The 14,207-nt window shown below is 38.4% G+C and overlaps 1 protein-coding gene across 2 annotated transcripts in view; it reads right to left on the minus strand.

Moving 5' to 3' along the window:
- The window catches only part of LOC126190914 (notchless protein homolog 1), a 66,833-nt gene that overhangs the window by 22,562 nt on the left and 30,064 nt on the right, over positions 1-14,207 (minus strand). For both annotated transcript variants that reach the window (XM_049931554.1, XM_049931545.1), the window contains exons 5-9: positions 8,135-8,327; positions 7,846-7,969; positions 7,636-7,767; positions 7,428-7,545; positions 2,791-2,894 (exon numbers count right to left, since the gene is read on the minus strand). In XM_049931554.1, coding sequence (XP_049787511.1) covers positions 2,791-2,894; positions 7,428-7,545; positions 7,636-7,767; positions 7,846-7,969; positions 8,135-8,327 — 671 coding nt within the window. The remainder of the gene's footprint in view (positions 1-2,790; positions 2,895-7,427; positions 7,546-7,635; positions 7,768-7,845; positions 7,970-8,134; positions 8,328-14,207) is intronic.

A 14,207-nucleotide genomic window follows, 5' to 3' on the forward strand; every position in this document is an offset into this window, starting at 1 on the left:
ATCAGAATCCTGAGCTGGTTGGAGGGCCCTGCCCATAATGCTCCAAACATTCTCTTTGGGGAGAGGACCAGTGACCTTGCCAAGGTAGGGTTTGGCAGTAGAAGCCCATGCAATGTGCGGGCAGACATTATCTTGCTGAAATGTAAGCCCAGCATGACTTGCCAGCAAGGGCAGCAAAACAGGGTGTAGAATATGTCATTGATGTACTGCTGTATTGTAAGGGTGTCGTGGATAACAACCAAAGGTGTCCTGCTATAAATGAAAGGAATCTCGAACTGCTGCCCCTGGCTGTCAGACTGTATGGCAGGCAACAGTCAGCTTGACATCCAACAGCTTTCTGGGGCATCTCCAGACAGGTCTCTGATGGTCATCGGGCTTCAATTTGAAGCGGAACTCATCACTGAAGATAATTCTACTAAATTCAATGAGACTCCAAACAAAATGTGCCGGAAAACACTGCAAACAGACTTGTTCGGGTACAGAGGTCAATGATAGATGGTGCAAGAGACACTGTGAGCTCAGGCCTCTTTCTGTGATCTACCTATTACGGGTCCTTGTGGTCACTGAAGCACCAGTTGCACATTGGATCAATCATAATGATGCAAGTGCCTATCTGCAAGGCAGAGTTCCTATCCAACTGAGTACACAGAAAGAAATCCGCAAAGACTTTATGCCCTAGTACTGACACGTCCCTGTTTACTGTCCTCACCAGCTGTAAAATGCTTAATAAATTATAAGACAGAATTGCTAATCAGTACCTGTGTTTCAGGAAGCAAAATACTTAGTACTGCTGATAGAAACACACAAAAGTAAAGTTTAACACTACCTTAGCTCTGAAAACTATAGTTCCTTCCTCTGGCAGGGGAGAGTGATTACAGACGTTTACAACGGCAGGGTAGATAACTCAAATCCCAGGAGGAGGTATTTACAGATCATCTTTTAAAAAAAAACACCAGTTTAATCAAGTAAATATTAGGCTACCAATAGCAGACAAAAAGCAGCTATTTGGCACAAATGAGGAGGTAGGAGCCTTTTTTTAAAGTAGCTGCTTTCTTTCATTATAATTGGATTGTACACAAATAGCATTCACAGTACAGTGAGTATATCTTGACCCATTCCACATCCATGAAGGTTTTCCTTTTTGATGGAGACTACAGAACATGATTAATTATGAATGAAACAGGCAGGAGTATTGTGTTTCTCTAATTTTCTGAGAAACAGCCCTCTGTCAGAAAAAATATACACACACACAGAACATATTTGTATGTTTTTATGAGGGTAATGATATATTTATCATCACCAAAATGAAACTACTGTAAAATATAGTCAAAGAAGTTCTAAATGCCAAATAAATAAAAATTCTATATTTTGGAACAAGAGGTTGCTTCATCTCTGAAAAAGAAGACTGTGAAAGGGAAGGAATAATTGAAGGGAATGAGATTACTCAGAGATAATAAAGATCACCACCTCAGGTCAAGGATGAAGCAGAATAAAACATGAAGACTGACAGTGAAAATAAAACAATGGAAAATCCAGGATGGAATGTAACAATATTATGAGAAGGAAGTTGCTACTCACCATATAGCGGAGATGCTGAGTCACAGATAGGCACAACAAAGAGACTTTCACAATTAAAGCTTTTGGCCATTGGCCTGCACACACACACAAAACTGAAACCAGTTGCCTGAGACTGCAGCCGTGTGTGTGTGTGTGTGTGTGTGTGTGTGTGTGTGTGTGTGTGTGTGTGCCCACACGCACGCATGCGCAAAGGCCAATGGCCAAAAGCTATAATTGTGAAAGCCTATCTGCGACTCAGCATCTCCTCTATATGGAAAGTAGCAACTTTCCTTCTCATGATGTTGTGACAGTGAAAATAAAAACACACTGCACAGAAATGAGCAGCTATGCAAGTGGGAGACAAGGCAACAGAAAAGTAGCAGCACGAAGAGAAATGGAAAACAAGCAACAAAATAATGAACTCCAAGCTTACAATTAATTTGATTCCTTTCTAAATTCCATGCCACCTTCCCCAATGTTTGCTTACACTACAGTGATGACAGAATTCTGCCTTTCGGAAATGAACAAACAAATATCACAGGTTGTATTAATAATACAAATGTGTGTTGTGAATTGACATGTTATGTTGCATATCCTTAAATGAGAGTGCTTGATACAATGCAATGGAGCTGCACTGTCATGGAGAACACAGCTATTGCTGACCGTTTTCCTGTTATGGGAGAAGACAGTCCTGTTCTCATCATGAAGAAAAAGGCTACATGAATACAATGTTGCCCTTACTGCTGCCTTTACTTTTCATAGATTATCAGTCTAACCCGTAAATACATTTCCTGCAGTATCTCAGTTTCTGATCCTTCTTGAAAACAGTAAATGACAGTTTTACCCTTTCATAAAATTCTCCAAACATTATTCAGAGTAGTTTTTGTGTCTTGGTCATTTGAATTTTTTTATATCAATATTTTTACACATTAGTGGCAGCTTCTCAATAATTTTAAGCCATTCATTATAACTGTGTTCACCACAAAGTTACTATGCCCAAGTATAATCTCAAATAATTATTAGAAGAACATTAGTCTGCGAATTGCACTAAGACTTTGAATATTATTTTAATATCAGACAAACAGCAGCTGTTTGGTATAACTGAGGAGGTAGGAGCCTTTTTTTAAAGTAGCTGCTTTCTTTCTAACTGATCAAAATTAGATGGCATCCGCATAAATAGCATTAAGCAGTATAGTCAGACAACAATCAAAAAGTTATTAAAAAGCCACAAACCTTTCAGAGTAGAATCAGCACTTCCACTGACCAACAGCCTCGAATCTGCTGCCCATGCCACCTGATAAACTGCCTGCACATGTCCTCTCAGAGATGTCAGATATCTGTAACAAAAATCATGCTTGAATGTAATAGATTGTATGGTTTGCTGGGTAGTGGGATTATTAAGTATCAAGAGTACTTTGACATACATGATTTGTGAATAAACAATTCTGTTATCTGAGATTTTGAAGTACACCAGTTAACTAACAGGAATGTGATCTAAGGTCAGTGAAAACTTCTGAAAATGTGCCAGTCAATAAAACTTAAGTTTCTACATGGACCACCAATACAGAAACGATCACTACTGAGGCAAGTGTTCACTTTTAAAATCTGACAATATCTCCAACTTCTGTGAGTAGAGATTTCACCTGCACAATGATAATAAATTTTTCCTCTTTTGACACAGAAATTTGATGTCATGAAGATCCTGCCTTTCCGTAGTCCAACCAGTTTCCCACACACTAATCTTTTCCCTGTGTATATTGCACACATTGATGTCAAAAGAACACACACAGCCTTGTGATTTCAAGACTGCTCCACACTATGGCCAGTAATCAATGTGCACAGTTATGATATCACAGTAAAGACAAACCACACTTTCCCAAAGTTACATGCTCTCACTGTTTGTGCACATTTCTGACATTCAGCTACTGGTCAACCATGATGACACAGTTCACAAAATAGCCCTACAGTCCAATATTTACTTTAAATGTAGCATCTAATCTAGACTACCAGTACACAAACAACATAATGTTTTTTTCTAATTTGTACTGTGCCTGGTTGTCAAAAACTACACTGCTTGATACTTAGTAAGGATCAATCAACTGCCACTTGCTACAGAACAATCAACAATTGCTGTGGACCAATCGACCAATTATAGTAAAAGGAAATGTAGAGGGTGAGATGTGTTAACTGCTTTGATGCCTGTGCACAAACGCTCTATATGCATTGGACAGTTCATGTAGTACAATGTTTGCCAAATATTGTAAAACTGATCAGCACAACACTCCAAATGGTATGGAAACGTGTCTGAAAGACATCACTTGCGTGGTTATGATTGTGGACAAGCAGTTGTATGGCTCAAAGCCATCACTAGTGTGGTCACAGTAACAGTTATGTCCAAAAGTGTCATCTCATGATTAAAAAATGCTGCTATAGGTGTAAATGCTATGCGAAAGCATGCTGGTGGTCACAGACATCTCATTCGTAGGCAGATCATTGCAAACCTTGTAACCACTACCAGTACATGCATGTCTACCAGAACCATTTTATGGTGATTAAATCAAGCTGGTCTGTATGCTTGGTAGTCCGTTACATGCATCATGCATCCCACTACAACCACGCCATCATCAAGACAGATCATTGGTGTAGGGAGCATTTTCAAAGAAAATGTTCAAATGTGTGTGAAATCTTATGGGACTTAACTGCTAAGGTCATCAGTCCCTAAGCTTACACACTACTTAATCTAAATTATCCTAAGGACAAACACACACACCCATGCCCAAGGGAGGACTCGAACCTCCGCCGGGACCAGCCGCACAGTCCATGACTGCAGCACCTCAGACCACTCAGCCAATCCCGCACGGCTAGGGAGCATTTTGGTTGTGGTCACCAACAGTGGTCCAGAGTGATGATCATGATCTATGATGAATCCTGCTTCACTGTAGCAAGTGATTCTGGCCACCAGTTAATATGGAGAGAGAGAGAGAGAGAGAGAACACTTTGCACATGACAGAATTTTCACGAGGATCATCAGTAAGACTAGGCATTATGGTGGGGGCAGGCATCATGCCCAATGGCCAAACACCACTGCATATCTTTGTGCGAGGTACCGTGACAGCACAGTCGCACTACAGAAAAAATTATTCTGGATCACGTTTGTCTGTTTAGGTGTGTGACAGGTCCCAAATTTCTGTTTATGGATGACAATGCCCACCCACACAGGACCGCTGTGCTGCCGAGGTCACTGGAAAGTGAAGATACTGAACATATGGAATGGCCTGAGTGCTCACTGGACCTAAACCCTATACAGAATGGTTGGGGTGCTCTGGGCAGAAATGTTTCCCAATGAAAACCCTCTCCCTGAACCACGCAAGAACTAAAAACCACCCTGAGAGAGGAGTGGGACAACATCCTCCGAGGATTTCTCAACAGTCTGGTGCCCAGCATGAGTAACAAATGTAAAACATGCATCAGTGCTGAAGGAGTGCATATTCCTTACTGAAAGTCCAATATTGACTTTTATGTTGGGAACCTGACCTGTGTCAAACTATAATGTTATTTGTGTCTTATTCTGCTTTCCCATGTGGTGAAATCTGTACAACCTTTTGTTGTAAATATACCACTCCACCTGTATTGCCTGGATTATTTCTGTCCAACAGAGTCTGTTCCTTAGCAATTGTCAAAAAGTTTAGTTATAAATACAAGAAACTTTCAAACCGATACAGTTTGTGAGTGAGTTTGTTACAACAGAGACCAATTTATTACATTGATGAACAATTTTATTACGAATGTTTCTGGGCTGGAAACATTTATAATTTGGAGTTATGGTGGTGTATTAATGCGGTAACAAAGAAAACATTTCATGGGGACAGGGTAAAACCCACAGGAGGGGTGAGGAGGGCGGAGGGTGTAGAGAGTTGTTGTCACAAAGGAGCGGAATAAGGGAGATAATAAACAGTAAAAACGTAAACCAATGATTACTCAGCATCAAAGAAGAGCAAAAGTACTCTATTAATACTAAACTAGGTGGCACCAGTTTGCCCTGGAAATTAAGCTTACTCTGCCACATAGCATTGTTTACCTGTTAATGACAATAAATGGGCTGGATATTCAGAGAACAGTGTTATTGATGAGTAAGGAAACCTGATGCAAGCCCTTTTACATGTCACTTTGTGATTTCTACCTCCAGTGTCTAAAATGTATCCGTGTAGTGTAAATGACTCAAGTGTATGTGGAATGGAGTGGAATGCTGCATTTATGTTGTTGACGGCAATGGGAGGGCAACAAGATAATGAATCCTAATGCTAGCAGATAGTCCACTCTACTTGAATGGCACTAAGGAGATCAAGGTTGACACACAAACTGCTATCAACAATGGCCCAAGTCCCCTCTTTACACTGTGGAGAGATTTGTCCTTTTTCCAGTACTTTGGCATCAAGTCTGTTTAACAAGAACCTCGCTGCAAAACTACTTCTCCATCTGCTTGATAAATATTGGTGTGAAAAATTCCTTCCACCAACAGGATCTTTACTGGCTACCACCGAATTTAGTGTGTCTCCACACGTGTTTGCTACCTTGCAGACAGATGCAGGTAGTAAAACATAAGCTGAAAAAGTAGAAAAGAAATGGTGTATGAGCCTTGAGAACAGCAACAAATAATCTTAAAGAGTAGATAAAAACTGTGAATGAAAGAAATAAAAATAGCTGAAGCATCAGAAATGGTTAGAGAAGACAATGCAGAAGCAGAAAGAAATGAAACAAATGTAAATGGACACCAGGCTGGCATTGTTATATGCTTAATAAGATGAATTAAAGTGAATAAAGTATTGTTTGATGAGTTTGATCTGAAGAGAACTGTGGCTATTGTATAGTTTTCGTGTGTGTGTGCGGGCATGCATGGTAGCGCGTGCGTTTGTAATTTTTTTAAGGATAAGACTTCCACATCATTCTCTGAAATTCCCACTTCCAAAATTATACAAAAATGTCTCAGACAAACTGTCAGAAATTTTACAGTAGACATGAACACTTATTCTCCAAAAGACCAATTTATCATCACACACGTTAATGGACAGTCCACCAATTCTGTGTTTTAACTGAATACCGAGCTTGCTTGCACCAATGCCATTCAGTCATTCACCTGAGAACTTTTCCTTCACAATATACGTTGGGAAAAACTGACAATTGGACTTCAGAATTTCTCAGTCCTCCGCAAATAACCTGCCATCTACCAAACCTCTATTCAATTCTCTATATCTGTTTCTGCATCCTGTCACTAATGCACACTGCAATATCATTAACAAAACATACAAAACAAAGGCAGGCGACATGTCACATTATGGCTGAATGAATTTTATACTGGCATTGCTCCCTCACTTTTTTTGTAATAATCTAGTCTGTGTTAGGAACCATGGTTTCTCATTTTCTGTCTGTCTATTGTGATTATCAGCAGTTTATAATTATTCAACTCTAATTTTAATCTTTGTTTTTAGCCTCATGTTGTTTGATATCTCTATGGAATTTCTCTCCTTTTACTGTAAGTCTGATGAAACTTTTTCTGCCTTCAAATATTTCACCTTCTTTATCCTGAGAACAGAATAGCTAAATGATAGATATACAATTCTTTTTAATTTGTGGATCTGTCAACCACATTATAGTTGTTTGCTTCAGCAGTCAATTAGTACACATTTCCACATCCAATATTGTTAAAACAATTTGAATTATAAGGAAAAGAGCACACAAACTTAACAGGGTGAAGTTTTGATTTCCCTCAGTTCTTAAACAATGATTAAGTTCCAAAATATCTCAACATTAGAGATCAGTGCACAAAATCTATGAAATGTAACTTGGAGTAACAGCAAAGATGATATACATACTTTCCGGTGAGCCCATCCCACAACTTTATTGATTTGTCAAAAGAAGCAGAAGCAATTATCCTTGCATCTGGTGAAAACTTCACATCATTAATAAGTTGTTGATGTCCTGTCATGCGAGCTGAAACAGAGTCCTTTTATCAAATAACTATTTTGTGGAATCACAGAATCACATGTCAGAAGTAAATACAGCTTATAAATTATATATTACCAACTGGCTTCTTGTTACTTTCTGGCTGCCACAAGAAAAGAGTGAAGTCATCTGAACCAGATACCAAACGTTCTCCTCCATTTGAGATAACAGATTCATACTTCTGCAGCGCCTGTTGTTGCATTTCAGTTTCTTTGAAAAAGTCAAAAATAACAAATCAACAAGTCTCTTAATATTTTTAAGGTCAAATACTTACAAAGAGTTACTTACTGTTATAAGTCACAGACGTATTGTTCACTGGATCAAAAGGTCCTGTGCGCAACACATAATCTGTGCTCAGAGCTAATGTATTGACCCAATGAGCGTGACCTTCAAGAGTACGACACAGAACACCCTGAAATTAGATATGCTCTGTTAATTTTATTTTATGATCTAGTATGAAGTATTTAGGTTCAAGTCATGACAAAAGTACCGAAAATATACCGATGGGATGGGTGGAGAGGGGTGACCAGTGGGGTGTGGGGGGGGGGGGGGCTGCATAAAAAAAAAAGTTACTTACATCTGTAGCTCTCCAGACTTTTATTGTACGGTCCTGTGAAGCACTGTAAATTAGCCCTGTTCCTCCCCATCTTAATGCTGTAACAGATTTCTGATGACTAGAAAGTGTGAGGACCACATGCCCCAACACAACATCCCATATTCTGATGTCACCATCTTTTGAACTGCTTGCTAAGTGACGACACTCACTGTTTCTGTAAACAGAAAAATAATGGATATGTACTAGAAAGACTTATAAATACATCTCAACATACTCGTCCATTCACCTCAGGGGTAAAGAAAACTAAAACATGCTGATGTGGTGGCATTGACCCAGAAGTAGGCAGATGGATTCCTGGTAGTGCAAGAAATTTCATCACCTGTATTTCGCTGGCAAAGTGAAGAGATACAGTAAAGATCTATATCACCAGACAATGTGTCAATATCCTGGGTTAAATTTCAAACATCTTCACACTGCAACACCGAGTGAGGGTACACAACACTACTGATTTGCATGTGCCTGTTGGATGAGGATGTTAAACCACTGCAGACCCCTAGTGCTGCTCAAGAACAGTAGTCCTATGTGCCAGCATTGTGATACATCCTATCCCTTCCTTCATTCCATGCTCACCCATAACACAAACACAATACTATAGTACACGGGAACTTAAAACAGCCACTCAGGTGTGATCAGCATGTGGCGTCGACAAGTACGAACAACATATCTCCGCCATCGCATGTTCTTCGACTTCGACCCACACCATCTTGCTTGTTCAGTTCACTGTATGATTTGTTATTATGTGGACGTCTGTATGAAATACACTGGGCCCTACAAAAATGTATGTGTTTTCTTGGGCTACAACCCAACCAAAATCCCTCAAACATTTTAACTCCTTGTAGGAAGCTAGCGCCAAATTGCTACCACTATCACCCTGCCCTTAGGCCAAGAACAAGGAATTTCAACAGGGTTCCGAATGTTTACTGACCTGGTATAGAACTGACTGAATTTTCAGTTTCCCTACTCAATTATTTCCACAGTGCTGTAAACTTAAAGATGCCAATATGATGTTACTTACTCCAAATATTTTATCAGATATTAATAAGCAAAGCACTGCTGTCATCAAAGTTCATTTAATTCACATCCCTATTTAAGGTTTAATATGCAATCAAAAAAGACTGCAAGGGACAGAAAGCTTGATAAAGTTTGATGACTGGGGGAAAAAAGTCCGTAGCGGCAGTGTTGACAAATATTCTGGTTTGTGCTTAAAGGATTTTGAGGCATCCATAACCAGACAAAATAAGAATGACAGACCAGTTCCAAGCCAAATTTGGTGTCTCTGGGTATATCATTTTGTAACCAAACAATACACATCAAATTTGAAAATTAAAGAGAAAAAATTGAGAAGTGAAAGCATTCATTTATACTGTGTGTGTGTGTGTGTGTGTGTGTGTGTGTGTGTGTGTGTGTGTGTGTGTGTGAGAGAGAGAGAGAGAGAGAGAGAGAGAGAGAGAGAGAGAGAGAGAGAGAGAGAGAGAGGTATGTTGGCTTCTGTTATCAAAGGATATCCCAGCTGGCAAAGTTGAGAATATGAAAAATTAAGAATATCCAGGAATTGAAGAGAAAAAGTGTTCAGCACTGCAAATCTATGGCAACACAGCAAGAAATGTCAATGGAAATCAACACAGAACACTGCGTTGCATATCAGATAAATTATTCCATCACTTAATTGCAAAAGTTGTTCTTTGTGCATAAATATACCTTTCCTTTCAAAGTGCGAGTGTTGTATATTTGCATTCTTCATTACTTACATTATCAGAAATTATTTCCAATATATCACAGTTCCAAAAGTAATTAACATTATCTGTTTCTCTCTCTCCCCTTTATTTCTGGAAAGCGTTTCACGAAACGTCGTCGTCAATGCGCTGTATAGGTACAATATTACTGCCAACATTTCGTGTGATGAGGTCTTCTAGTTATCAAAGAAAGTCCCATGATTTCATGCAACTATGGAAACCCCAAGTTGTAATATTAAAGATTAAAGGAGACCACTCACTGAAAAGCAGGATGCTGGAACGTGGACTAGACACACACAAAAGAAGGAAAAATTACTAGCTTTTGGAGTTATCCTTCGACAATGTAGAGGACACACACACACACACACACACACACACCTACCTATGCCCCAACATGGTGCCGCCTTCTTCTGCATGTGCCTATCGACAACTCAATACTTCTGCATTTCAGTGAGTGATCTCCTTTAATTCTAAAGTAATTACATTCTACAACAACTTTCCTACAATATATGGAAAAGAATAGATTGCTACTCACAGTAAAGATGAAATGTTGAATTGCAGACACACACAATGAAAAAACTGTTACACATTTAGCTTTAGCCAAAGCCTTCTTCAGCAAAGGAAGCACACATACATTCACTCAAACAAGCAAGCACACCTCACTAACACATGGCTGCCATCTCCGGCAGCTCGGGCAGGTTCAAGCTGCCAGCAATGGCAGTCATGGGTGTGTGAGTTGTGCTTGCTTGTGTGAATGTGTGTGCATTTTATTGTCTGAAGAAGGCTTTGGGCAAAAGCTACATATTGTCGATGAAGAAACAATACCGCGTAACTGACAAATTGCCGATTTTCCGTTTTTCAGTCAGATGACGTCTTGGACCGTACGCACATATGCTCTTAATACCATAATGCCAAATTTTTAATTATTTACCATGAAAAAATTAAATAGATGGCAATACTGCAGAACTGTAGAGAATTACATACTGCATATCTGCAATCTATGGATACTGTAAACAATACCGCGTGAATTATAAAGTGCACGCAGCCACAGCACATTGTTACTACTTTATTATGTATTTAACAGTGCTCGAAAGTGGTTCCATGCTTGTAGCTTCATTCGTAATAATGGACAGCGATATAGATGACAATCTTTTTACTGAAGAAGAAATTGTTTCTCAGCTGAAATCAGCTTATGAAAGTGGAGAATCGTTCCTGAGAGTGACTGACAGCGGTAAGAAAGTTGTTTTTATTATTAACCTTTGAATGTTAGTAGCACCGCAAGTGTCTTATTGTGATATAAATCTGAACGCCCCCCACTTCACTCGTTCTGTACTTTATTCATTTCTGCCAATGATATCCAGCCTGTCCGCTTTCTTGTATGATCTCCCGTAAATGCAGAACAAACAACAGGCGAAAATAGTCATAACGCTGAAGTTACATTTACCAATGAAGGATTAATTTCGTTTATGGGGTTCTCAGTTACTGTTCCTGCAACATCTGACACAGGTAAATTTTCTTGAGATTATTGTTAATAGTATAACTGATGCCATCATTCTCATAAATACATGAATTTGAGCTTCATCTTTGTCTGTTTAAATTAATTTATAAATATTTTTCCATTTATGAAATATTATTTTAAATTTTTTAAAGTTGATTTTATTTTTGCACCTTTTGTATCAGGGTTTATCAAAATTTTAGTATTTATATTACTTATCTCGATTTGGGCTGATTTATAAATAATTTATAGTTAATGTATCATAATTATTGTTAAATTATTTATAGAAATGAGATGTTAACCGTTTCCTAAGATATCTAGTTTCTTAAGAAAAAATTTAATTTTTTAAAGTTGATTGTTTTCATTTAATTTTTTCAGTATAAATATTAACTTATTTATTCTTTAAGGGATAAGTTTCAAAGTTGTTAACCTATAATTTGCTTTTTTTATATAATAGTAGGATTTAAACCAGCTATCTTTAAAATTATGTATTAATAATTATTTTATATTTTGATTTTATAATTATTTTAGGTTTTATATTAAGATTCTTGATGTCGCTGTATCCAACAATATTCAAAATGAAACCACAGTCACAGTTTCCACTAGAGACGACAGTACTTCACACTCATTGCTATGTGATGGTGCTCTCATTGTTTGCCAAACACTCTGGATAAATTATCGGAAGATCACGGGAGCAATAATGATGCTGACGGTGAAGGCCAAGAATTTTATGGTGACATAAGCAGTGACAGGAAAAGGAAGTCTAAACCACATCCTGAAGATTGGAAGAAAAATGCCAATTAAATTCTGAGACTGCGGGGACAGGCGTATATTGTATATAAAAGAAGTCGAATTGGTAAAATCACTCATGATACTCCAAGAGAGGCACAAAAATTAAGTCCAACATGTACTTCGAAGATGTGCCAAAAATCTGTTCAAAGGAAGTGTCATCAGTTTTCTGCTGATGATAGGCAGGCAGTATTTAACACATTTTGGGAAACAATGTCATAGGACCAGAGGAAGGTTTACGTTATCAACCAAGTGGATGTAATTTCAACCAAACATCCAGGGAAGAAAACTGGCGAATCCAGGAGAAAAGGGACGCTCATTTATCATTTGAAAAATGAGCTGGGGGAAACAAAGTAAGCAAAAAGATGTTTCTCAATACTCTTTGGATTAAAGAATGGACTGTCCAATATTAGCTTGGTAATTCCACATATGGAATGAGTCCTGATACAGAATCGTCACAACCTCGAATCAAACAGATGAAGGAGAAAGATGAGGGAACCTTCAAAAAAGAATTCCTGGACTCTCTTCCGAAACTTCCATCGCATTACTACAGGAAATCCTCCTCGAAGTTGTACCTTGAGCCTATTCTACAATCTAAACAACAGCTGTATGGACTATGTGGAAAAATGTCATGCAGAGAAGGTTTAACCATTAAGTTGGGCTACCTTTAACTTGATTTTAGAAGATGGTAATATTAGCTTACTTTCCCCCAAGAGAGACCAGTGCGACTTGTGTTGTAGTTACAGGCTTGGTAACTTGAGTGATGATGTGTGGAAGCAACACACAGAATGGAAAGGGCAAGCTAGGATGCAAAAAGATGCTGACAAGAAAGAAGCCCAACAGAAGCTCTGCTCAGTGTACTCCGTGGACTTGCAGGCCGTGAAAGTAGCTCCATTTTTAAGTGCAAGTGCAGTTCATAACTGTACAATGTATAATTTAGAAAGTCGTGATGCAGTTACTGGTTCAATGAAACGCAAGGTGATTTGGTTTCATTATGTTTTGCCTCATGCATTGTGGACACCCTATCCAGAATGATTAAGGAGTTCAAGTCATTCTATACTCTGATGGCTGCACATATCAGAACAGAAATGTGATGTTATCAACTGCTCTTTTAAGATTAGCAATTGATACTGGAGTATTGATTACACAAAAGTTTTTGGAGAAAGGCCATACTCAGATGGAATGTGACTCAGTTCACAGATCCAGTGAGTACAAGCTTAAAGGGCGTGAAGTTACACTTCCTAGCCAATGCGCTATGATATCTAAAGAAGCAAGAAAAAAAAAGCCACAGCCATACAAAGTCCATTACCTAGGTTATTCCTTTTTCATCAACTACACAGAGAAAAGTTTGTGGCTGTACGGTTCAATGAGACCTAGAAGAGCTGTAAAAAATGAGCCTACAGTTACCGATCTGACGGCGCTACAGTACCGCCCAAATGGTATTATTTACTACACGTGCTCTTTCAACGAGTTGTGGCAGGAATTACTGAGGCATCCGAGGAAAATTCTTGGAGATGTTTGCTTCCCGAAACTATACAAGGAAAGACTGAAAATCAAGAAATCCAAATGGGAGCATGTACAACAATTTAAATCTATTCTTCCTAAAGACTGTCATAGTTATTATGACAACATTCTTTATGAATGAAAATTATCACAGAGGTAACTGTGTGACGAGTATCAGTGCAGTGTAATTCCCTGTTGCTGCTTTGAGTGATGTTTAGGAGTTTTCTTGAAGAAACGTGCAGACATTATCGGAACTACGTAAACAGTATATTTATTTTAAATGTTTCTATGAAATCTTTCAATAAAAATGATTAATGCTCCAAACAAATACCGCATAAGTCACAGCTCATGGCATAAATACCAAGTCAATTCCATGTATGTGCCGTAATTAAGCTTTCTAAAGCGTATTTTTTTTGTTACACATTTTTATTTGATCCAATATTTCCTTGTAGTGCTACGATGCAAATTTAGCACCGCTGTGAAATGTATTAGGCATTTTAGACAGTTTTTTGTC

The sequence above is a fragment of the Schistocerca cancellata genome, chromosome 1, assembly GCF_023864275.1.
Source record: "Schistocerca cancellata isolate TAMUIC-IGC-003103 chromosome 1, iqSchCanc2.1, whole genome shotgun sequence".
Lineage (NCBI taxonomy): Eukaryota > Metazoa > Arthropoda > Insecta > Orthoptera > Acrididae > Schistocerca > Schistocerca cancellata.